The sequence below is a fragment of the Strongylocentrotus purpuratus genome, unplaced genomic scaffold (assembly GCF_000002235.5).
Source record: "Strongylocentrotus purpuratus isolate Spur 01 unplaced genomic scaffold, Spur_5.0 spur5_scaffold_7, whole genome shotgun sequence".
Taxonomy (NCBI): domain Eukaryota; kingdom Metazoa; phylum Echinodermata; class Echinoidea; order Camarodonta; family Strongylocentrotidae; genus Strongylocentrotus; species Strongylocentrotus purpuratus.
This window is the reverse complement of record NW_022145613.1, coordinates 2990900-3015646: the sequence shown is the minus strand read 5'-3', so window position 1 is coordinate 3015646 and position 24747 is coordinate 2990900. Positions and strand designations below refer to the sequence as shown.

Sequence of the window (24747 nt, the reverse complement as noted above, 5' to 3'; positions counted from 1 at the left end):
AGGTGACGTACCTGTCCCGACTTGCCCTACCTATCGCTCTGTTTTGTAGGAAATGATTGGCAGGAGTATCAAGCAGACAAGGCTATGTGATAGGACACAGGAAGAACTCATGCATTGTGTTATCTCACATGTGATAGCTTCATTAACGTGAAATAACCCGCAAATTAGCCAGTGAGCCGTATCCTTGTTTGGATTGATGGACCAGAAGAAGAGAAAGTTGATCTAACCTTTACCACGATCTTATCTGCTACACCTTCTGTCATTGTCAGATAGTGCTTTATACAATCATTCATGTTTTATGACTTCTTAACTAGTTGATTGTATCACTTGCATTGTTGACTCCATTCGTACCTCTTCTCACTTGGATTATGCTGGCATCAAGTGCTGGCACTCGTTTCTCCCTTTCTTTTATATTGACAAAGAAAGCTGCAGCGTTCTGATTGATGTTTTTTTGTTGGAAATGTAAAATCGGTGCCTAGTCATGGTGGTTTTACTATGTGGTGACATACTGTGTTGAATCATCATTCAAGCCCAGTGAAAGCGTTCATAGTATTCCTTGTTTCAGCTACACGTAAGCATCATGAGACAAAAGCTTTGGTGTGCAGAGGTTCACATCTTGCAGACCATAAAAGAATCTTGCGGTGCAGTAACCATGGCAACTGAATGTGAAGAGATAATGTAGTGGATACGTGTAGTCAAAGCAGTGCCTCAAAGCGTGGGGGTCCAACTTCTAAAGGACCTCTTTGAATAAGAGTTATTCTTCATGATTTCTGATCTCAAGATTTCAATCAACCAAGAGGCATAGTGCTGGTATAGATGCTACGGACAACAGTTCCTTTACAAATCACTCATGATTTCATCCTATCTAGTCTGACGAATTCAGTAAGTCATCGCAACACTGTTAATTAGCTCTTGCCACGGGCTTCCCTGCAGAGGGCAGGGGGAGGGGAGGGTGTGACACCCCCATGGAGTTTTGTTGTCGGCAAATGCAACATTTTGATAGAGTTTCGGCGCATTCTCAAAAAATTTTGACTTCTTTTTTCTTCTTAGGAAGAAATGTGTGAGTATCTGTCAGCAAATTTGAAAATCATCTAACCAAATTTTTTGTGTGTGCTATTTTTCAGCTCAGTTGTTCAGAAAGTGGCCCAATAACCCCCTCCCTCCCCCCTTTCAAATTGGTCTGGCGATGGCTCTGGCTATTGCTATTCATTCTATTTGCTTTGAGATGTTCCTGACTGACCCTGGTATAGTTTGGATGAGCATACATGTAGTTCTTGTGATGCCTCGTTGCATCTTCTTTGTTGCATAATGCTGTGATTGTAGATGGAAGTTTGTGAATGAAGAAAGTCTGTTTGTTTTGCCTTACACATGTTTCAAAGTCTCTTGTAAGGTTTGTCATATTATCATCAAGAAAAGCATAGAAGGATCTCTGTTTATTTTGATTCTGTAGGGAGAATGGCTTTTCTTTTTCAGGAGGAAAATCTCAGAAGAAAAATCCTTGGAGCAATCTGTTGATTAATCTTGTTAGATTGATGAAACTTCTACGTTTTTTAAAGCAAAGTTGAAAGGTTTGAAATGATTTGCATGGGGGATATTCCTGTCCCATAGGAAACTCATTTTAAGGTTTCACTCTAGATCTCCTTTGCTCACACTTTATGTTGATTTTTTTTAAAGCCAAACGTTGAGATAATTGGACCTTTGTGAAAGGTTTCTGTCACCCAGATTTTGAAGTGGTTTTCTCTGCATTTCACTCTGTGTGATCACAAGTCATTGCACAGCACAGTATGTTTGGGGAATTCATTTATCTTTATTTGCTTAGGAAGGTACAACATCTTTGACAGGAACTCATGCATCATGTGTGTTGGAAAAGAATCCACAAGGCTTGATTTTACTGGCTAGGATATAGTCAAGTGCTTAACCATCTGATCGGCAAGCTCCTTTTGGTGACCAGTTTGATCTTCCATATTTGATCTAAATTTGAATCTTGAACCTCGTTAAAAAAAAGCTGTTGGGAAAATGGGATCATGACTGGATTAAGACGATGGATTAAGGAATGAGGATGAACTTTCCAATGGAATAGGGGAAATATGTTACTTCAAACTGACATTATGTTTTCCTGTAATGATGTCATCTGCCTGTAATGAGGATATATTCCCATCTTGAGAATGTGCTTTCTGACGGTTGTTACTGTATACTGTAGCTTCAATGACCATGGGCATGACTGCCACTCAATGTGAATGAAACATTAGTAATATTTGAAGACGAGCAACCATGAGAAGTGGTTGCCCCAACATCAGCCCCGGGGAAGATGATGTCTTTGTCCCGTCTACAAAGGGCTACAATAATTCAGGAGCACGAACCTGGGTCTCTAGTTGTCAGGGAGATGGAGATATCTTTGATTTTGACGCTCGTAAGCTACAGATCTTAACGAGGCTCAATGGAGGACACCGGGAACCTGATAAAAGACTTGATGATGTTAGGAAGTCAAGGTAAGAAAGGGCTGTGTTTGTAAAGGGGGTCCCAATTGAAAATTTAGGGTCTGTACACATGAGCCCCGTATTAAAGGTAATACAAAGTTTTGGAAGAGGGTCATGAATTTGGTTCAAATGAACATATTGGAAGTACATGCGATCCTACAATATTCAGTGATCGTTTTCGCGGTTGAAATCAAGCCTAAAGTTATGAAATTGTAAATAATAAACTCTTTATGTTGTATAGCTCCCTCTCAAGGTCAAATATTAATTAAGCTTTAAAACAATGTTTTTTTTTACAATAATTGACCGATTTTCTAATTCCGTTTGGAAATTATATAATTATCACAACTACATATTCTGAGATTTTCATGATCGCAGCTACCGTTGTATGGCCGTAGGCGCTAATTGAAATTTATCAAAATTTACCGGGAGCACCGGTAAAATCTTATATTCAATTTTTCTCTAAAGCAGAAGTGTTTTAGGGGCTAAATTTTCCAGTACTTATAATACATCCACAGGGGCATCCAAATATATCAAATATGTAAAGAATTACTATCCACCCAATTTTCAAAATTTCCCAAAACTTTGTATTACCTTTAATATGTTTGATTTATGGGGGGGGGGGGGGGTGGAGTACAGAGTAAGACTGGTTGGGTCCGTGTGTTTCGGCACCTGTCATTGTCAGGTCTGATGTAGGCTCATACAGTATGTACAAAAACGTTGAACATTATGATTCAAACTCCTCCTGGCTTTCAGCAGGTAGCAATAGTAATATGTATGTGTTTAAAAAAAAAAAAAATTATTGGGGGGGGGGGGGGGGGGGGAGTCCTCCACCACAGATAGTAACAATGTAACGATGCCAAATGTATCTATAATTGACACCTTTTGTTCAATTGCACCTGATATTCTTGGTCATGTATGTACATTATATTTAGCTAGAAAACTCCAATGAGTTAGTGGATATCGAAGCAGTTATAACAAAAACACATTTAACACTTGTTTAGGTTTACAATATGACAGACAAGGAATACATCATTTTGCAGACACCTGATAGTCTCCAGTTTGTGATTAATGCTGGTATTTAAACTGTGTTAACAAATTTAATAGAATTTGTAATTCTAGTTGGTCTTCACTTAAAAAAGGTATTTTAGTTAATTAATAAAACATGTAATAACTTTGAGTTTAAAGTCATTGTGGTGAAATATTTTTAATATTTTTATACTCTTCTAGGTTCTTAATCTGATCTAATTGATTTTTTCTGGATATTCCAGAGTGAGGCAGGGGGAATTTTTTTTCAGGAATTATTGTTATTCAATGTGCTGTCTTCATTTCTGATGATTGAAATCATGAATTTTCTTTCATCCACTGATTAAAAAAAGCAATTGAATCTTTAGACCGCAAGGAACGTTGACATTTTCTCATCTTAGATATGATCATGAAATTGATTTTCAAGTGGAATTCTTTCTTTTCTAATATCGTCTTGTCCAAGTAGGATCATCCCCTCTCAGATAATTACCTGATTAAAATCAGTTTCCCAATTTTCTTTTTTTTTTCCCTGATTTTTTTTATATTTCTCTTTTTTACAGAATTTGTTTTTCTTCCTGATTTTATCCAGATTTTCCCCTTATTTTCTCTATTCTTCCCTATTTTTTTCCAAATTATCTTACTCAAAAGGGGGGAATGTTGTTCGGTGCCATTCCCCCCGAATCCTCTTCTTTTTTTTTTACTCAAGGGGAGGGGGGGGGGCGTGGTTGAGGGGGGGGGGGAAAGTGCTCACTCTCACCCCTTCTCTTTTCTTCAAGCCACCTTTGTCATGTACCGGTACCTTTTTATATTCATGTATCATCTCGCTTTCATCTCACCCTCCCTCTCAATCTCTGTCCCTCTGTAAAGTTCTCTTTTTCCTTTTCTATTTCATTCCCACCCCCTCCCTCCCTCCACCTCTGCCCCCATCCTCCATCCAACATCTCCTCATTCTGCCTACCCCCTCTCTGTTTTTCTCACTTTTTGTCCATTCCACTCTTCATTTATTGCCCTCCTAGTCCTAGCTATTGGATATTCTTGTATTTGCCCTCTAGTTCATCCTTTTCCTTTTCACTCTTTTTCCCTCCCCCTGTCTGTCTCTGTCTGTCTGTCTCTCTCTCTCTTTCTCTCTCTCTCTCTGTCTCTCTCTGTCTCTCTCTCTCTGTTTCTCTCTGTCTCTCTCTCTCTCTGTCTCTCTCCCTCCCTCCCTCCCTCCCTCCCTCCCTCCCTCCCTCCCTCCCTCCCTCCCTCCCTCCCTCCCTCCCTCTCCCCCTTTCTCCCTTGCGCTCCCTTCCTATCAATGCTGCATATCAGTGTGTATGTGTAGGTCATTTAAATTGGGACACTCTGAATACCAGAATAAATCTGACAACAATTAATATCTGTTTTGACGGGTTTCCTTTCCCTGCACTTAATGCAGGAAATCAGACAAGGAAACAAACTCTTGTTTGACCTTAGATTTTAAAAGGTTCATGGATTATTTAAAGATAGTATACTACAATTTAACACCCACCCAACATCAAAATGGTTTGAATAAAATTTGATATTAAAATGAGATGCCAGTGGAAATCTGTTAATTCAATCACGGAAAATCAACATTCTGAATATCGAAGTCAAGATCATATATTAGCAACATTGTGTTTTCATTTCTTCACTTAAAATGTCACCCTCTCGATTGGAGATGAGGGTGTAGGTCTATTTCGGCATTAACAGTATTATCTTTCAAAGGATTCATGTACAATATACTTCATGGTGGGATGACATGTACATGATGATATAATTTTTTGATGACAAAATAAATGTGTACACCTTCTTTTCATTTGTTGATTCTTTAACAAGAATAATCTGCACATGAAATCAATGTGTTGCTTTGTTTTATGATATTTTCAGTTTTATGACATAAGACTATTTCAAAATTCTCTTAAATTTAATCAGATTAAAAATAAAATTAATACTTTGTCCTACCTGTTTTTTTTTTTCGATTTGGCCCCTTATATAGGGAATATGATATTATGGTTGACTTCCCCTTTAATCCACTTTAATAAAGGTTTTTGAAGAATGGTTTAGTTATAGGTTAATACCCAAACCACAAATTATGTGAATGCACTTTTTATGGTTTGCACAAACAATGTGTTAGGATATGTTACTTTCATACCTGGGAGTATGGAACCCACGTGTAGATACCAATGGCTATGCTACAGGGTGTACATGATGTTTTCAACTCACTTCTTGCATGATGTACTAGTGAAGCAGTAAAAATTATGATAATTTTAACTTTGTATACGCCTAATAACTAAAATTGAATTCCTTATGCGCTTTAAATCATAATATATAATACAGAAAAATATAAACACTACTGTAAGAAAGATAGGTCTAGTTACCTACATGTACTAGGCCTAGTATGGCACTAGGTTTTTATGAATATATGGACCCAGCTAACGAATTACCAAAAATGGACAACGTTTTCTCCAAATGATACAATAAAAGAATAGAAAACAAAGAATTGCATACTCTTGGGTATACAATAAGTATATCTGATGTTGTTGTTGTATTGTTTTTTTTTTCTTTTTTCCCCGAGATGATTTGTTTTTATGCAGCGATTAATATTGTTTTTGAACATTTTGTATTAAACAAAGAAATCTAAATGATACATAATTTTCAAGAACATTTGATATTTTTCAAATTTATTATTTAAAAAAAAAAAAAATTTGTATATCAGTGCTGTAATAGTTTGTGGATTTCATTAAAAGAATTGATCTGTATCTTGGTTAATTTTCTCTTCAATTGATTGATTGATTTGGTAAATGAGTGAGTGGGTGGATGAGTGAGAGAAGGAGGGTGTGTGTGTGTGTGTGTGTGTGTGTGTGAGTGAGTTAGTGAGTGCGTATTGTGAGTTTGTTTGAGTGTGTGTGTGTGTTTGTGAGTGAGTGAGTTAGTGCTTGCTTACATGCCTTGCCGATTGAGCTGGAGTAAAATGTTAGATCGATGACTGGAAGATGTGTAGATGAAGAGAAAGATAGCTGTACATGGCTTTGTATATTCAGTATATGAAGGATGAATTGTTTGATGGCTAGTATAAAACTGGTTGGCAAATGGGAAGAAATGTAGTATTGGTAGAAAAAGATTGTAAAGAAAAGCTTTAAGATTTTTTTATCAGTAGATGAATGATGTTGTGTTTACCACATCACAAGAGTCTAAGCACAAAACTTTTATATATTTAGTTGCAGTCGTCTCTCCCCTCACTTAATAACAAACAAACTACAATATCACCATCAGTAAAAGAAATTTTCTACCCTCTATAAATGTATTATTATTATAATTTTTTGTTGTTGTTGTAGCATTGACGACCTGCTCATCGCCAGACATGATCCTGAAGAGATCCTACTCAACCTCGGGTTCGGTGGGTCCCCAGAGACCGACGTCCTGGATCGCATCCCTTCAAGGTTCCTACAGAAACAGTCTCAAGCTAGGGGCATCTCTACTCATCAGTTCCTATCCCAGATGGATGAGCTGGAGAGAGGATGTGGTGAGGACATATTTTATTTAAAAAATTACTGTAGTATGAGGTAGTTGGGTAATGATGATGGAGAAAGGAAATAAGCGCATACGTTTGAGGGTTTAGAAAAAAAACAAAATAAAACATATGAGTGATTTTTTTCTCCAAAAAAAGGAAATTGGCCAAGATTGAAATGTCTAGTGGTTTGGAGAATGACCCATTAGCCATTGCAGTCGATCATGTGGGATTATGCATAGAGTGTCTCCTTTTGTAGTTACCGGTATGTACAAAAATATTCACACCCTTAACTTTCATGATAAACATTCCAATAGATGATGAGAAGCACATATGCTCCCATGACTATCTGTTTCTTTCCATAAAAATTGTAAATGGACAGACATTAATAATTTGATATGCTCTCAATTTCAATAAAACCGTTGGGTGAAAGCAAAGCAAATCAGGCTGTGAATGCTCAATTTCCAACCAACAGCAGTAATTTGAATTCCTTCGATATCTGATATGTTATGCAACTAATCAGGCCTGATAATTACCAGATTTTTTCCAGATCCCCCCCCCCCCCAATTTTTTTTTTCTCCAATTATTTTCCAATTTTCTTACTCGAAAGGGGGGGGGGGGAGAGAACGTTGTAAGATGCCATTTTTATGCCTCCGCCACCGAAGGTGGTGCCGGAGGCATCATGTTTTCGGGTTGTCCGTCCGTACGTCCGTCCCGTTTGACCGTTATCACAATATCTCAAGAACCATTTAAGATTTAAACTTAAGACTCGGGAATAGTATTTATCGCCATAGGAAGACGATCTGATTAGATTTTGGAGTACGTAGGTCAAAGGTCACAGGTCACAGAGGTCAACTTATGAAATTCCTTGTATTGAGTTTGTTAGCGCGATATCTCAAGAACCATTTGAGATTTAAACTTCAAACTTAAGGATAGTATGTATCACCATAGTAAGACGATCTGATTAGATTTTGGAGCACGTATGTCAAAGGTCAAGGGTCACAGAGGTCAACTTATGAAATTCCATACATTGAGATTGTTATCATGATATCTCAAGAACCACTGGAGATTTAAACTTCAAACTTAGTGATAGTGTGTATCACTATAGGAAAACAATCTGATTAGATTTTGGAGCACGTATGTCAAAGGTCAAGGGTCACAGAGGTCAACTTATGAAATTCCATACATTGAGATTGTTATCATGATATCTCAAGAACCACTGGAGATTTAAACTTCAAACTTAGTGATAGTGTGTATCACTATAGGAAAACAATCTGATTAGATTTTGGAGCACGTAGGTCAAAGGTCAAGGGTCACAGAGGTCAACTTATGAAATTCCATACATTGAGATTGTTATCATGATATCTCAAGAACCACTGGAGATGTAAAAACTTCAAACTTAATGATAGTGTGTATCACCATAGGAAGACAATCTGATTAGATTTTGGAGCACGTAGGTCAAAGGTCAAAGGCCACAGCGCACATTATGAATGCAAAAACAGCTTGTGATCGCGTTATCTCAAGAACCGATTGATGGATTCATGCCAAAATTAGGTCATGTTTGTTACTTGCAGAGCCAATGAACTGAGTAGATTCTTGGTTCATAAGGTCAAAGGTCAAAGGTCATGGGCCCATTATGTATGCAAAACTAGCTTGTGAACGCATTCTCATTAGAACTGACAGATGGATTACTATTTAACTCAGAACATCTTGCAGAGCCAATGAACTGAGTAGATTTTATGGTCATGAGGTCAAAGATCAAAGGGTCATATATGTATATGAGAAATTGCTTGTAATCACAATATTCTGAGAACCTGTCAATGGATTACCATTGAACGTGAATTCAATTTTTTTTTTCTGTTTTGGTTTGTAAAATTGCTCTATAACGGAGGGATCATTTTCGACTGCGCGCAGTCGAATTCCATCTAGTTTTTCCCTGAATCCTTTTTTTTCTTCTCTAATGTATCAAAATAATACCTATATACATTTTCTTCTCAATATGTCTGCTTACCTTTCAGGATTCAGTCTGGTAGGTGGTCTTAGAAGCCTGGGTTCTGCTCTGCGTAGATCATCTAGGATGTCTCTCTCCCCTACTCCTCCAAATATTACCAACAAATCCGTCAAGGTCGCTTCAGAACCCCAACAGAAAGAGCCTGTAAAGACAGAGCCACACAATGTGCTTCCAGATGACTTGAACCACAATGTGGAGACAGCAGTAAAGAGCATAGAGGTCATTGCTGAAACAGGTCGCAGGGTTAAAGGTCATCGCAAACTGGTTCAGCAATCCCGCGTTGGTGACATTGTACTGACACCAGTGGTAGAATCACATCAGGTTTGTTGTGAAACATTACGAAGTGAAGGTCAAAGGGTGGAGGTCGTAACGGGCTCAAGGAGGGACGTCATGCCCCATAGATCTGCATCAGATAGGCATAATCCAAGCACCACACTCAAGTTGCAGAGTGGAAGTGCCAAACTGGATAAGAGAACAGAGAGAGAAGTAGGCGATGAGCCAAGTGAGGCGCGTAGTCCTGTGAGAGAGTTCAACCAGGAGAAAGGGTCAGTTCTTAAGCCAAGGATCTCACAACTCAGTAACACACATTCAGGAGCAGCCACTGGTCGTGGTCTTCAGTCAAGGGAAGACTCGTTTGAGTTTGAAGAGGTAAGAACCAAGAAGTTTAGCTTTTTAATCAAGATAAATAGAGGGTAGTATACAGGGTTTGTTTATTCATTTGAAAGAGGAGTATTTTAAATCAGAACATTAAATCAAATTTGATTTAAACATAAGAAGATTGTATCAGAGTTTCTCTTGTAATTTCTCTTGTAATAATTTTGGTAGTATTTTCCCTGAGTATATTTTACACATCCAGTCTCAGGAAATCATTGACCATTGTTGTCGTTTTCATTAATTTATGAACATTTACTGTCCTTGCTTCGATACAACCCATGCTATTCATAGGCAAAAATTAACAATATAATGATGACCTAAAATAAGATTTATTCTGGCAGGTACAGTCAGGCCATCACAAGGACCGTGTTTGTAGTGAGAATAGTGTAGGAGAGGGAGGGGGAGGGGGAGGGGAACGGGGTACATTTGTGTATCTTATTGCACATAGATTTGTAGGACAATTTGTATTGTGGCATGTGTGAATGGGTCTTAAATGGGTCTTTCCTTCTCATTTATTTATTATTGTTAATTAGAGTAATGCACAATAAGTTGTTATATGTGAATTGATGTACATCTGTGCCTGTACAGGATCACTTGTAAGTAGTTTGACAAGTTTAGTTTAAAATTTAAAAAAAAAAATTCAATCACTGAAATTCATGTTTGTAATTAATGCTCCTCTGAATGTTTCTCGTTACTTGAACTTTCCTTTCCTTCAAATGAATGTCAAAACCTTCAAGCACTGTGAGATGAATCAGATAAACGTTACATATTCTCTGCATAGAAAACCTTGTATTCATAGCCTTGAAAACCCCACACACAGTTGATGGGTAGATTAATCTGATGACAAAATAGGCAATTCAGGATCATATTCACCATCTAGACTACAATGCACAAGCATATATGTGAATGTGCATTAAAAAACAGGTCATAATAATTGCTTTGCCTCTCTGAATGTAAGGTTTACCATCAATTTGTTTGATTTAAGAGCATGATAATGGAGAAATAAAGATTCATACTGTAGTTATCAGTAGCAGTTAGAAGTTCAATTAATGATTCCATCAGTTAAATATGGATGAATTGTGAAACAGGCCAAGGCAGATCAGATAAGAAGAAAAGGATATGCTTCATTGACGTCAATTAGGGATTGTCATGGTAACCAGGGATTTTCTCAAATCTTGTCTTGATATGAGACAAAGTATTGGGTTATTATTCTGTCCAATGCAGGTGACAGAAACAGACATTTTCTGCTTTGGGAGCAAATTGTATAGATACATTTGTTGAGGTGAATTTCAAATGTGTTAAGTAGAAATTTACCGGAGGAAAGTATATCTGTAACATATCTAACCTTTGAAATTTGGAACAAATAAAATGGTTTGTTCATTCAAAGTATAGGCAGGGATCAACACCTACAGGTCCAAGGGATATATGGGCAACCAAAATGAAGTTTTTAGAGGTTGAAATTATATATTCTATCTGTATACAAATTATTTTTGTTAGGTGACTGTTACATTTTAAAAGTTAAAGTGTTAAGGTTGAGATTGAAGTTGAGCTCCAGGTTAGGTTTAGGGAAAGTGTTAAGAGTAAGGACTATGTTGAGTGTTGGGTATAGGAATTAAGTTCAGAATTGAGGCAGTTTACAATATTGAACATGGAGTCATGTTTTTCTGAAGTGATGTGATGTTTTACCACCAAATGACATCAGTTTATCCACATTTATGCAATAACTCTTTTCAGTGTAACAGTGTTTAACCAATAAGGCATGCCATCTAGCCCTAAACCTTCAAGAATGCCCGATATTCAACATTATCAAGACTGTAGTAAAAAAAATAATCTTGAAACACTTGATAATTTTTCTCTTTCCTCTCCATCCATCTTTGACAGCTGTCTAGTGAGGAGAGACTTGAAGATGCTAATGGGGCTATTCATACTGGTGAAGCTGCTCTGAATAACCAAGGTAACTGGGCTATACCAAGAAAAGCAATGAAAGAGAGGGGCAGAGGGGGAGGGGGATGGGGAGGGGGAGGGGAGGGGAGGGTAGGGTAGGGGAGGGGAGGGGGAGGGGGAGGGGGAGGGGGAGGGGGAGGGGGAGGGGGAGGGGGAGGGGGAGGGGAAGGGGAAGGGGAGTGGAGGGGAGGGGAGGAGGAGGAGGGGACGGGACGGGAGGGGGAGGGGAGGGGGAGGGGGAGGGGAGTGGAGGGGAGGGGAGGAGTAGGGGAGGGGAGGGGGAGGGGAAGGGGGAGGGGGATGGGGAAGGAGGAGAGGGAGGGGGATAGGGGAGGAGGAGAAGGGGAAGCAAAGAAGAAGAACTGTGTTCTCTTTGTCTCTTTCAATCTTTCTAAATTAAGATAGATCATTCATTAATTCTCATACCTTCTTCCTTCTCGTGTATTGGGTGTTGTCTGTATCCATATTGTGTTTTAACATGTGTAGCATAGCCTGACCTGAACATTTTTATAATTTATATATTATTTATTGTGGAATTGTTTATGTTGATTATTTCAATGCTACTACAACATGCTAAACACATTTTACTGAGTATTACAAGAGACATTAATTGAGTAGTACCTCTTTCTCTTTTCTCAGGAAATTTGAGCCGTAGTGATAGCACTCAATCAGATAGTAGTGGTTTTGCAGATGAGAACATTGGATGCAACGAGATGGACTCACCCAAGAGCACTTCCGATGACAACACTACCATTACCTCAGATTCCAAGATTACCCAGACAAGTTTTGATGCCAATACCATAGAGCTCTTGGACTCTGGTACTGCTACCTCACATAAGATTACTGCACTAACACTGAGCCAGGAATCATCGCAAAGTCTTCCTTCTGTAACCTCTCTGGAGGATTCCCCCTTTGATGATGCAATAGTGGTGACAGAATTACCTACAAGCAACTCACAGCGCACAAGACGTTGTACATACCCTGCAACACTTGACAGGAGAGTGGAAGAATCAGGACCAAAAACTGTCGTCGAGATTTTGTCTTCCCTGCACACAACCTCTAAAGAACTTGGTAAGGAGGATAGCAAGCAAGGTTTGCCTGGGCCAACCAGGCGGAAGCCTCCCAAATTGATGAAAATGAAAAGTGTGGATCCAGAAGGGTATGGGTTTAAATGTACGGTTGAAAGTAGAGGGGTCCAAACTCAAGTGGAAGCCACTGTGAATGCGTTACATGAACGAAGTTGTGAGGTTTTACATGAAGTAGATGAAGATATCCTCGGTCAAGATGGGTTGTCCGATGGAAATGTTGATCATGAAACCAAAGACGATAGACCTGTGCAATCTGTAGAGGAGTATTCCATTCCTGATGGACCATGCGCGCAACATGTGGTTGAAAAATGTAGTGCTGCCATTGAGAAAAATTGTGAAGAAGTGTGTGAGGGGTCTGAAGCTGCACCCATTGAATCCAAAATCATTCCAATCTGCAGGAGCCATGAGGCACATGAACGTCTTTCGATAGTACCCTCTCATTCCACAGAGTGTCTCCCAGTAAAGTCTGAACAAACTTCTGAAAATGAACACCAAGTAAGGTGTGATAACATAGAAATAAATCCTGCAATACCAGTTGTAAGTGAATCTAACATTGTGCAGCTTAGTAGCCAAGTAACAAACAAATCTTTATCAGAGAATCTATCTACTTGTATAAAAGAGAATATATCTAGTATTGAACATCGTAGCTGTGATGGAGCCATTGTGGATGGTGAGGAAAAAGGATGTTGGATAGAACGGACTCTGTCTGAAATCAACCTATGTGAAATCAGTAGTCAGACATCTAGCACAGTGACAGATGACGTTGGTACGTCTTTAATCAAGTGCCAATGGGAAAGGAAACTGCCATTTAGTGTGTACAGCTCAAGTGAATTTGAAGTAGAAGATTATGAAATAAATAGGGAACTAGATTTAAATGAAATGCTAAAAAATAAGATCCTTGATCAGCAGAAAGATGTGGAGGAAGTAATTCACCCAGTCGAGAACGAGGTGTTTAAAACATCAAGTACTTTTGAGACATCGGCAATAAGTGTGGTTGCATCAAATGAAGTTTCATCTGTAGAAGACATCAGACATCACAGTGCTTCCTCGGGGGAGACTGAACAGCCAATCACAACTCAGGATACTAAATCACATGATACCATGCTGCCAACAGAATCTGCAGAGCCATCCTTTGCATTGTCAGAGCACTTGCCTCACTTTGACGACACACATCCTTCCACAGCTCAAAGCACTGCCCCTCTAGATCTAGTCACATCATCTGCACCAAACCCCTCCCAAGACGCAGTGTCAGATGGGAGATCTGAAAACCTTGAGGCCACATCTTCTGAGGTCAAGGAAGGTGCTGTAGATGTCCCTAAAGTACCTCAACAGTCGTTTCTAGAAGATGCGTCGCAACCGCTCTCGGATTGTTCCAAGGACACAAGGATAGAGATGATCAGCAAAGAGGAACACTGTAAAGCTAGAGAAGAACTCAAAGCACTTCTATCAACTCAGGTAAGATGGTGAACCCGAAGTAAGACACTCACTTAAAATTGAAGAATCGGGAAGGGTCAGAATCATGTTATTATTTGAATGTATTCAAATTCTATGCATGTATTAGCAGTGCCAATGTTGATCTTCAAGGTTGTCATGGACTTGCCCAACACAGCAGCAAGTAATGTAATGTAAGGGGAAATGCATTCTGACTTCTGACTGTTAAAATCAATATCTCAACATGTTCTTGGGGAAGGAGCATCCGTAAATTGAAAATATTTGTGCAGGGGTATGTTTTTGTGTGTTTTTCTTACCAATCTTTTTTTTTGCAGAGAATTTCCTGCTTTAGTGAAAGACTCCTTATGAGCAATGTTAAAAGTAAAGGAGGTATGGATCTTCCACTTCAATTACTTCTTTTAAGGTCCTTTAATGAACTAGATAATTTGTGAATTTTACCTTCAAAGGCCTCTTACATCATGCCTGATATTGATCTAGGTGTTTGTAAAATTGTCTATGAAGTTATTGATTTTCAGTTATTTCACAGAATGTCTGTACTGTAAAATCTGTACCTTTCTCTTTTGTTTCCAGGATTATCCATCATCATCACCATTGAAATCAGCTAGATCAGCCAACCATGACGTGAGTACTTTTATATTTTTTATTTTTGATTAATTTCTTTGCATTTAAAGTATTATATATGAAAGTGTACTCACTACTATAGTAATGATGATATGCAGTATAGTCTTAATTTAAAAAAAAAAAAAAAATGAAATGCCGAAGATGTATAAATCAACGTGAAAATGAAACAAGTATGAAATGTTGTTATACGATGGCTACCGCACTACATAAACCTATAAATCAGTAAATTCCTCATATTTAAAACTTCATTTTCTTCCAAGTCCTGTCTTCTCTTGTTTCAATATGTACATGTCGAGGGTTCAGTGACACAAAAGTGTAACTCCATATTTTGCCAAAATGAGTATTTGATATCAAAATGTTCAAAAAAATGTGGGCTTTCCAGGAAACACAAAGACTTAACTCCACCCAACACCCCATTGAAGTCAATGGCTAGTGAAACATAGACTTACTTCCTTAAGGCCTAAGTGCTCAGTGACACATAAACCACTTTTTTTTTAAAAACGGCCAAAATGGAGTTACGTCTTTGTGTCACTGACCCCTCAATGTAATATTGTTGTTCCATTCGATGACCTTTGACAGGAGGCTGTTGAGGATCTAAAGCTCCTCCAGAGGGCACTAGGAAGGTACGACCGAGATCTTGAAGAGCTGGAATCGTGGTCTTCAAAACTCTTCCAAGAAGTTGGATTTGCTTTAAGCCCAGAAGAAAGGTTCGTACTCTTCTCTAATTATGTATCTAGTCACTGAATGAATAAATTCAGTTATTTTATATCCAAATAAAGAAAATAAAAATGAGCATTGCTGAGCGCACTATTCAGAATATATAAATTGTAGCTGAGTGTGAAATGAAGTAACTTCTAAAATTTTGTGGATTTTTTTCAGGTTATGTTGCTTCATCCAGAGCTAGCGATTCAGAATCTTGAAAAACTGACTATAACAATTGTATCCAATTCTAAAGACAGCACAATACAAAAAACAGAGCTAATGTACATGTATCTTCTAGGAACCTTGTCACAATCCAGTTCTTATCAACTTCATCAAAATTTATATTGCTGATCGAAGTGTTCTAGTTTTGGTAAGTACTTCTTATTGATCTGGACATGTTTGAACTATGATGCAGAACCATAACTATGAACTTATCATTTGATCTTTTTCCATTTTAGATCTGACTTACAAAGCTTGTCATCTGTTCGTCACAAGATCAAGGATGAGATTCAAAGTCTTGAAAAGAATCTTTTGGAGAAATTCCAGGCAGTGATCTCCAGGGATACGGTATGACTTTTTTTTATATCTTAGTCATATTCAGTCTTCTTATTTTTATGATTCCTGTAATCATTCATATCATCATTGCACCACTAACACTACCGCCTGCATCATCGATGTGCTTATCATATTTAGGGGATCGACAACAAGTGACCCAATTCAAAGGAGCCAAGTCGCATCCATCAACCATCAAATTAGGTGTGCCACAAGGTTCAATTCTTGGTCCCCTTTTATTTTCAATATATGTTAATAGTCTACCTGAATGTACTCCTGAAGGTACCATAGATATGTATGCTGACGATACGACACTTACCGTCAGTGCAAATGATGCAACTGTTGTGGAAGAAAAATTAACTGTTGCGTTAAACAGAGTCATGGCATGGATTAAGGAAAATCGTCTTGTTCTTAACACTGAAAAAACTTGTGTCATGTTAATAGGCTCTCCTGCTAATCTCAAGAAAATTGAATCTTTCACCATTTCATTAAACGGCAATTTGATCAAAAGAGTTCAATTCACCAAATGCCTAGGACTTTTGATAGATGAAGAATTGAAATGGTCTAAACAAATCGAAAACGTAAGTAAACTTACCCAGAAAAACATTAGCATGATAAAGAGAGCAAAGAGTTTTTTGCCTCAAAAATCCTTAAAGTTACTTTATAACAGTCTAGTGTTGCCACGATTAGATTACTGCTCTGTTGTATGGTCGAACCGATTTCATTCTCATACAACTAAGCTGCAAAAAATTCAAAAGAGGGCCGCAAGAATAATATTGAACAAGACATATGACACACCGTCGGCTGATTTGTTCACAAGTCTTAAATGGATGACACTAGACAAGCGGTTTGAGTTAAGTCGCGTTATGATGATATATAAATGCGTTCATAACTTAGCACCCTCTTACCTTCAGGTAGGCTTAATCAATCCTAATGATGTACATGCGCATCATACAAGGCAAGTAGACAGTGGATGTTTACGTGTGCCTAGATTTCACACTGATTGTTATAAGTGTAGCCCAATAGTTTCTTCCATATTTGAATGGAATAAGCTAGATAATTCGTTGAGAACGGCTTCCTCTGTCAATTCATTTAAGAGATTGTTTAAACAAAGTTGTAATTTGTGAATGGCTCAGCCGTACATACACTACGTGCATGTTCTGTAATATTTACATGTCTTATTCACATAATTGCGACTTAATTAATATTTTCCTATTGACATTACTGCTTACTAGGTTAATGATATATGTTAATTTTGCAAACGAGTATTATTTTTGTAACTGTTCTGTATAAATGTTATAAACGATGTAAATATGTTCATTCAGGGCCCCATGGAAGACCACTACTTGCTGGTGAATGGGCTACCCTGTCAAAAGATCAGAAATAAATAAATAAATAAATAAATAAATAAATCATCATCATTGCATTATACCACCATCATCACCATCATCATCATCATTATCATCATTATCATCATCATCATAATCAACATCATCATCGTCATCAACATCATCGTCATCATCATCATCATCATCATCATCATAATCAACATCATCATCGTCATCAACATCATCGTCATCAACATCATCGTCATTATCATCATTATCATCATCATCATAATCAACATCATCATCGTCATCAACATCATCGTCATCATTCTTATCATCATCATCATCGTCATCATCTTATCATCTTATCATCTTATCATCATCTTATCATCATCATCATCATCATCATCATCATCATCATCATCATCATCATCATTCTCATCATCATTATCATCATTATCATCATCATCATCATCATCATCATCATCATCATCATCATCATCATCATCATCATTATCATTCCTGCTAACAATTTGAATTGCTTAGAATCTTTAGTTTTTTTATCAGTAGCATCTGAATTATGAGTTCATTATGTTTCTATCATGTTGAATAAGAGTATTTGATGGTGTATTTTGTTTTGATCACAGGAGCATGAAACTAAAGAGGAGTCTTTGTGGTCACCTGGCCTGTCTCAAGTCATGTGTCAGATGGTAGATTTACTCAAAGAGCAGACATCCCTGCGTAGCTTCCTGGATGATCTCCAAGCCCTGGAGTACAGCACCTCGCCCATTCCTGCCTGGTCTGCAAGAGCATCATCACCAAAGCGCAGGAATCTCCTGGCCGATGCCACCCACGGTGGCTCGGTGGATGAAAGCGATGACGGGAATCGCTCGGAAGGAGAGGCAGACCTGACTGATGAGGTCGCTTCCGCCTGCGGTGACCTTCCATTCCCTCAAACCCTGAGCCAGGGGGAGTTGATCGAGGAGCTGCAGAAAGCACAGAGTGACCTGAAGAAGATGAAAGCTCAAGCCAAGCAAGATGTTGTCATGGCAGTCAGAGAGGTAAGGATCAATCACTGTCATTTTCTGCTTCATTGCTTCTAAATGCATAGACTCTCATCTGGCTTGTTGTTATCATTCTCTCTCATGTTCTACTCGAGATAATAAATCTGTATAATGATACCTTACTCTAATGTAACACATAAATCTTTATGGACTATCTTTTTATGATTTTAAAGTTTCATATGATCAATCTCTGATACTCTTATTGAGTAAGAGAAATAGAAATATAAGCTCTGCAACTGTCTTTTGTTTAAAAATGAAATATGGAATGTGCAGAAATATTGAGGGAGCTAATTGTGGTCTCTATAATCGCTGCTTATTAGAAAACCATTAAATTAATACATTTAATTTATACATTAAGGATCTCAGAAAATGACCAAAAAAGGAAAGCAATTGGAGGCATTTCACCACTTCAACTTCATCGTTAAACCTAGAGATCAGCTTCTATTAAATTACAACAAAGAAGCCTAGAAAAGACTTTAAATGCATGAAGTTATGTTTACATTTTTGCAAATACAATCAATTATTTGTTTGACCATGTCTATCATCAGCAAGCACTAACAACATGTTTTCATATGATTGTACATTTCATCTTTCCAGGTTTATGGGAATCCATTAATTTTAGTCTTTCCTTAGATTCATGGTATTTCATTGAATTACAAGATAATTGATTATACATGTAGTTCTCTAATCTCTTTACTAATGCCATATTACAGTTTTTATCTAACATGCATTCATTTAATTTCTTTTGTTGTATGTTGAATTGAAATAGCCTGTCCCTTTTAATAGGTGAAATATTTGAGTTACTTGAAGGCATGTATATAATTTTCCTTTAAGATTTTTGAAGCAGCCAACTACTAGAATTTGACATTTTCAAGGAAATATCTTCTAACTGAATGGATCAGCTTTAGAATTCTATGATGTTTATTCACAATGCATGTTTATGATTTGGGTACTGGGTTGTTCCATTGTTCCTCTAGGTGAGACAGTCTATCCTGTCTGAAGTGAGGAGGGAAATTCATATGGAATCCCAATTGTTGCAAGTTCAGATGCAGGTATAAAGTTTGTTTTCATTTGGATTTGGTTTTGATTTATTTGTCCCCCCATACAAAAAAAGAAACCCAACATTCACTGTATTTGCATGGTAAAGTTCTCCTGTGTGTTCATGTCTCCATTATTTCATCAGCTAATATTAATAATTTTTTAGTAATTTTGAATGAACCTTATCATGACTTGGTTCATGTATTTCAGCATGAATTGAAACGAGACATCATACATAACTCATTCATTAACCCATCCACACGTATAGTCAGATGTGCAGAGTTGTAAAGGTTGTCTCCTTGTAATGTAGATTATATGTTGTGCCTAACAAGTAAGCATTTATCATGCAAATAATGTACTTTGTTGACTGCATGTACTGTACACTAAATGTTTGTGGTTTCTCCAATGTTATTCTTTTGTCTTGTAGGTATTTTGGAAATAAATTCATATCCTTCTGCTGACTTGAAGAGCCTAACCTCATATCAATATATTCCAAATGTGGATGTGTCCATGGTTTTTTTCAAACCAGTGATTTGGGAAAGAATTGATACGTACCTCACTAAATATGACCGAACGACACATTTTAAAATCAGGATTGTGGTAGCAAAACAACCCCCTATGAAATCAGATTAATTTAGACCGTGTATGTATAGGCATATTGGATGACACTGTCGATATCACTCAATACTTCTTTTCTGGCACTTCAGGTTCTTTATAAAAAGTCATAGATTCTGTTAACAATTTTTGAATTTCCTTTTTTTCTTTGAGGACAAATGTTATATATTCTTTTTAAAGCCCAAGTCCACTCCAAAAATAACTTACTTTCAATAGAACCAGAAAAATCAGACAAACCAATCAAAAAAAAGTTTGAGCAAAATCGGATAACTAATAAGAAAGTTATGAATTTGTAATGACATTAAAAACTTTGAAAATCCCTACACAAATTGGCAACTCACTCATGAGTCTGTGATGTATGGTCCTCACTATCCACTGATTATTTTCTTTATATTGATAATATAAATTTCCTATTTTCACCCTAAGAATCTTATTTCTTCACACCAGCATCCAAGTTAGATTGTTAGTAATATGTTTTTGTGTGGATGCACAAATAAAGAGTAATTTTTGTCAAGTTAAATCATGAAAAATTGAATTTTTATAAACTATTTATATAAAAATCAATAATTATGAATTACAATATTTGTGTTGTGATTCTCATTGTTCCATAGTTTTACATACTTTTTCAAAAATTCATAACTTTCTTATTAGTTATCCGATTTTGCTCAAACTTTTTTTGATTGGTTTGTCTGATTTTTCTGCTTTTTAAATTTTTTTTTTTTGAGTGGACTTTTCCTTTAAACACTTGCTTACAATCGAGTGAGTACCTTTACCGTACTCTTGATATGTAAGGAATTTGATTACAGCGTCACAAAGACTTTCAAGAAACCAACTCTGGCAAATTCAATAACATTATTGCCTGTAGAAATCAAGCTTGAATAATATCATGTGTCATATGCTATTTGTAACTTTCACATTCCAGTCGCTGATGGACTAGACAATTGAAATTGGGTTAATACTAGGCGGTGTCACACAGAAAAATCCCTTAAAAAATCTTGCTTCGTTAGAGGATTTTTAATGGGATAATTGGTGACAGACAGCAATTAAGAGGATAACTAAAATCCAGATTTTTGGCCTCTGTGTGACACCGCCTAATATATGTCTTTGCCATGATGTGTGTAGTAAACATACATGTATGTTATCTTACTGAAGAAGCTACATTTATATGTATATATGTGATTAATGGAGCTGCCATATTTTATTTCTCTTTTTATTATATGTCTCTTTTTAACCATCTAGGCTAAAGACATTGAGATAGAGAACCTGAGATCGATGGTCAGAGAATTGAAGGAGACCAGTTTGACCATGTCAGGTTTCGAGACATTTTTCCGCCAGATGGCAAGAGACAAGGAAAGCTGAGATGGAAAACTTGGAATCGATGGTCAAAGAGTGGAAGAGACCTATATGACTACATGTATGTCCAGTGTTGAGACATGAAACCACCAGTGGGCTGAGGGACAAGAGTAGCTGAGATGGAGATCTTGAGATTGATGGTCAGAGGTGAAGGAGACCAACTTGACCATGTCCAGTTTTGAGATGTCTTTTCTTCCAGTCAGCAAGATGAGAGGACAACTGAGATACAGAGCTTTAGTTTGATGGTCAGAGAACTGAAGGAGACCAGCTTGACCATGTCCAGTTTTGAGATGTCTTTTCTCCAAGTCGGCAATATGCAAGGACAACTGAGATGCAGAGCTTTGGTTTGATGGTCAGAGAACTGAAGGAGACCAGCTTGACCATGTCCAGTTTTAATATGTCCTTCCATAACTAGTCAAGAGAGAAAGATGCTAGGACAACTGAGATACAGAGCTTTAGTTTGATGGTCAGAGAACTGAAGGAAACCAGCTTGACTATGTCCAGTTTTGATATGTTCTTACACCACTGGTCAAGAGAGAAGGATAATCAAGTTCAGCCTTGATGGAAGAGAAAATGCATCGAAAGAAAGTAAAGATTCCATTACTATGTGACCTATCTGTGTTGGGTTTGATGGGTTTAGGATGTCATCAGTTGGAAGGAGATATTGTTAGTAGTATTAAAGAGAAGTTAATGCAAGGGGCGTGTCTTACTTTTCAGTCTTCTAGATTAAGGCTTGTGTACGTGTAAACCCTTCGTCTTAAGAATGTAAGAGAGAAAGGGAAGTAGTATTAACACCAATTTGAGGAGGCAGAGCTGATTGATTAAGACCTTTGGAAACCCTGTAACACTATGGGTTAAATGTGTGGAAAAATTAAAGAAATGATGAAGCTCAGATTGCAAGACAAGTTTTCTTTCAATATTTTATTAAAATGATGTCAAGTTTGATAAGGGTTTGTAGGTTTCTGAAGATGATTTTCCAGTCCAACCTCAAACCCATATATTGTTATGTTTCATTCCATAAATTTTTTATCAGATTGAAAAGAAGGGGAGAAAAAAAATCTAAGCTCCATCGCAGTTGTTTCAGAGGTGAAAACTAACTTATATTCTGTCTACGATCTTACTACTGTCATATGGTTGTAATGTGTAATATTTACAACTTAAAATTTACGACTCGAAATTTACAACTTAAAATTTACAATTTATACAGCTGTGTGGGTGATTTGAATAAACCTCTATGATATAATTGCATTGCAGTGAGATTTGGTGTTGCTAGATTTGCAAGGTTGCCTCAACTTCGAAGTTCTCCAGGTTCACTCTAAGCAATGTCTATAATGATGCATGGAACATCAAAATGTGTGGCACTGTATCTTTTCATACAAACAGGAACAATATGAGACCATTTTCTACAAAGTTTTGGTACAATTCCTTTTTAGTACCTGGACTAAACGTTACCTTAAGAGTAGTTGGTTGATAGCTGACAAAAACAGTAAACAGTGGGCAAGAATGTGTGCTAGTCAACTCTAAAGACAATGATAAAGTATAATTGTATGATTGGAAGATTTTATATTTTTGGGGCGAGTGTTTGGTGCAGAGATATTTAACGGTGCTTTTTGGTTGTTGTTCTTGTTGCTATGTTATTATTTTTTGCAATAATCATTTTACAACTTTGCTGTTCATGCAATTCCACAGACAAGTCATCATCTTTTCAATAATTTTTCAAGTAATCTATTCAAATATGAAGGTGTACCGGTACACATAACTAAATATGCTGTGTTATATTCATTGATGGCAAACTTTACCATCTATGGTAAGTTTTGTGCAACGGGCCTAGAGGGTTTCAAAGCCAGGGCCAGATCCTGCGTCCTGCACTGGACCGAGATTGTGTAGTGAGTTGAGAAGAAGAAGTTAAATTTGTTGCAAATGCCATCTTTTTGAACTAACAAAGCAATTTGCATCTTCATAATGTGATTCATAATTTCATATGCAAAGATTATTATATACACACTGTATTTGCATTATGGAAAGCATGTGGTTTCATTTTTTAATTACCGGGAATTGACCTTGTATAAACATATCTTGACGAATAACAAAAAGTTATCTTCCTCAGAATTCCCTTTCCTTTCTGTGCTTTTTGAATCATGGTTTCAACACTATGAACATGTCTGGCAAAGAGAGCGGACAAAATATACAGTTCCTCGGGTAGACAAAGGAACATCCCTTCACTGCTATTATGTAAAAATGTGTAGAACAGGTGTCACATGCATATTCACCTTTGTACATAATAGCAGTGAAGGGATGTTCCATTGTCTACCTGAGGAACTGTATATTTTGTCCGCTCTCTTTGCCAGACATGTTGATAGTGCAATATGCTTGGTATATATGTAAGTTTTGCAATATTCTGCTTTCAGTTATTTGTTAAATTGCTATTACAAATCAATGTCTTTGTATCATGTTTTAGCCCTAAACCAAAAAATACTAATCAATGCTTTAATTGAGATGGTTTAATTGAGGAGTATGCAGAGGTTTTGCCTTAGGTTTTGAAGTTGTTGTGTTTTTCTTTCATGCTTTGCATTGTGTTTTTTATTTTATTAGTTGCTTAAACATTGAGACATCATTTAATTTGTTCTCGTATTGCCATTTTGGGGGTTCTTTACTGCTGAATTGTGTTTGTACAGCTTGCTTAAAAGTACAGAGTTATAATTTGTGTAAAAAGTTTTTTTAATCACATGCCTCTTCACATTCAAAATGGCTGAATCAATTTGTCACCAAATTATTTCTGGTCAGTTGGTAAGAGATTTGAATAAACTTTAATCCTTTATTGAAATAATATTCATAAGTCAGATCTTATTAGTGTCTAGTAAGATAAGATGTGCTATGTAGAAATGTGTAAATACCTAATTTCAATTTATTTTCTCGGGCTGGTCCTGGTTTTATTTGTTTACATTACATACATTGCGAACATTTCAATAAACTTTTAAATGAACTGAATTTGTAATAATGCCAAATATATTTTCTGTAATTCAGGGTACTTCCGCAATTAAATGAAAGAAATATGGACCTGAATACCATATGTGATTTTGTAAGCCCTAACGCAATACATTTTCAAAGTTATTTGACTGAATTTTCTTTGAATTACTTACAGAGAAAGAATAACCATGCAGACTTATTTAATCTTTGTATTGTGTTCAGAGTTAGTCATTCTTATCATACAACATTTCATTAAAACAAACTGGTGTTGATTTCATTTGATGTTTGTTTTATTAGGTACTCCTTTCCTTTTATTTTCATTCATTTATGTTTCTCTAACTAAGTTAACT

The 24747-nt window shown here is 37.0% G+C and overlaps 1 protein-coding gene across 3 annotated transcripts in view; it reads left to right on the top strand.

The window, feature by feature from the left end:
- Window positions 1-23487, top strand: part of LOC575011 — a 65036-nt gene extending 41549 nt beyond the window's left edge. Inside the window, exons 1-11 of one of the 3 annotated variants that reach the window (XM_030974882.1) lie at window positions 1420-2489; window positions 6836-7023; window positions 9027-9667; window positions 11555-11627; window positions 12257-14160; window positions 14728-14778; window positions 15358-15485; window positions 15939-16047; window positions 18008-18421; window positions 19402-19476; window positions 21317-23487. In XM_030974882.1, coding sequence (XP_030830742.1) covers window positions 2272-2489; window positions 6836-7023; window positions 9027-9667; window positions 11555-11627; window positions 12257-14160; window positions 14728-14778; window positions 15358-15485; window positions 15939-16047; window positions 18008-18421; window positions 19402-19476; window positions 21317-21436 — 3921 coding nt within the window. In that variant the 5' untranslated portion in view covers window positions 1420-2271 and the 3' untranslated portion in view covers window positions 21437-23487. Of the gene's footprint in view, window positions 1-1419; window positions 2490-6835; window positions 7024-9026; window positions 9668-11554; window positions 11628-12256; window positions 14161-14727; window positions 14779-15357; window positions 15486-15938; window positions 16048-18007; window positions 18422-19401; window positions 19477-21316 lie in introns of those variants that run through there. The other 2 variants (XM_030974880.1, XM_030974881.1) reach the window with 2 other exon arrangements.
- The last annotated feature ends 1260 nt before the right edge of the window (window positions 23488-24747 follow it).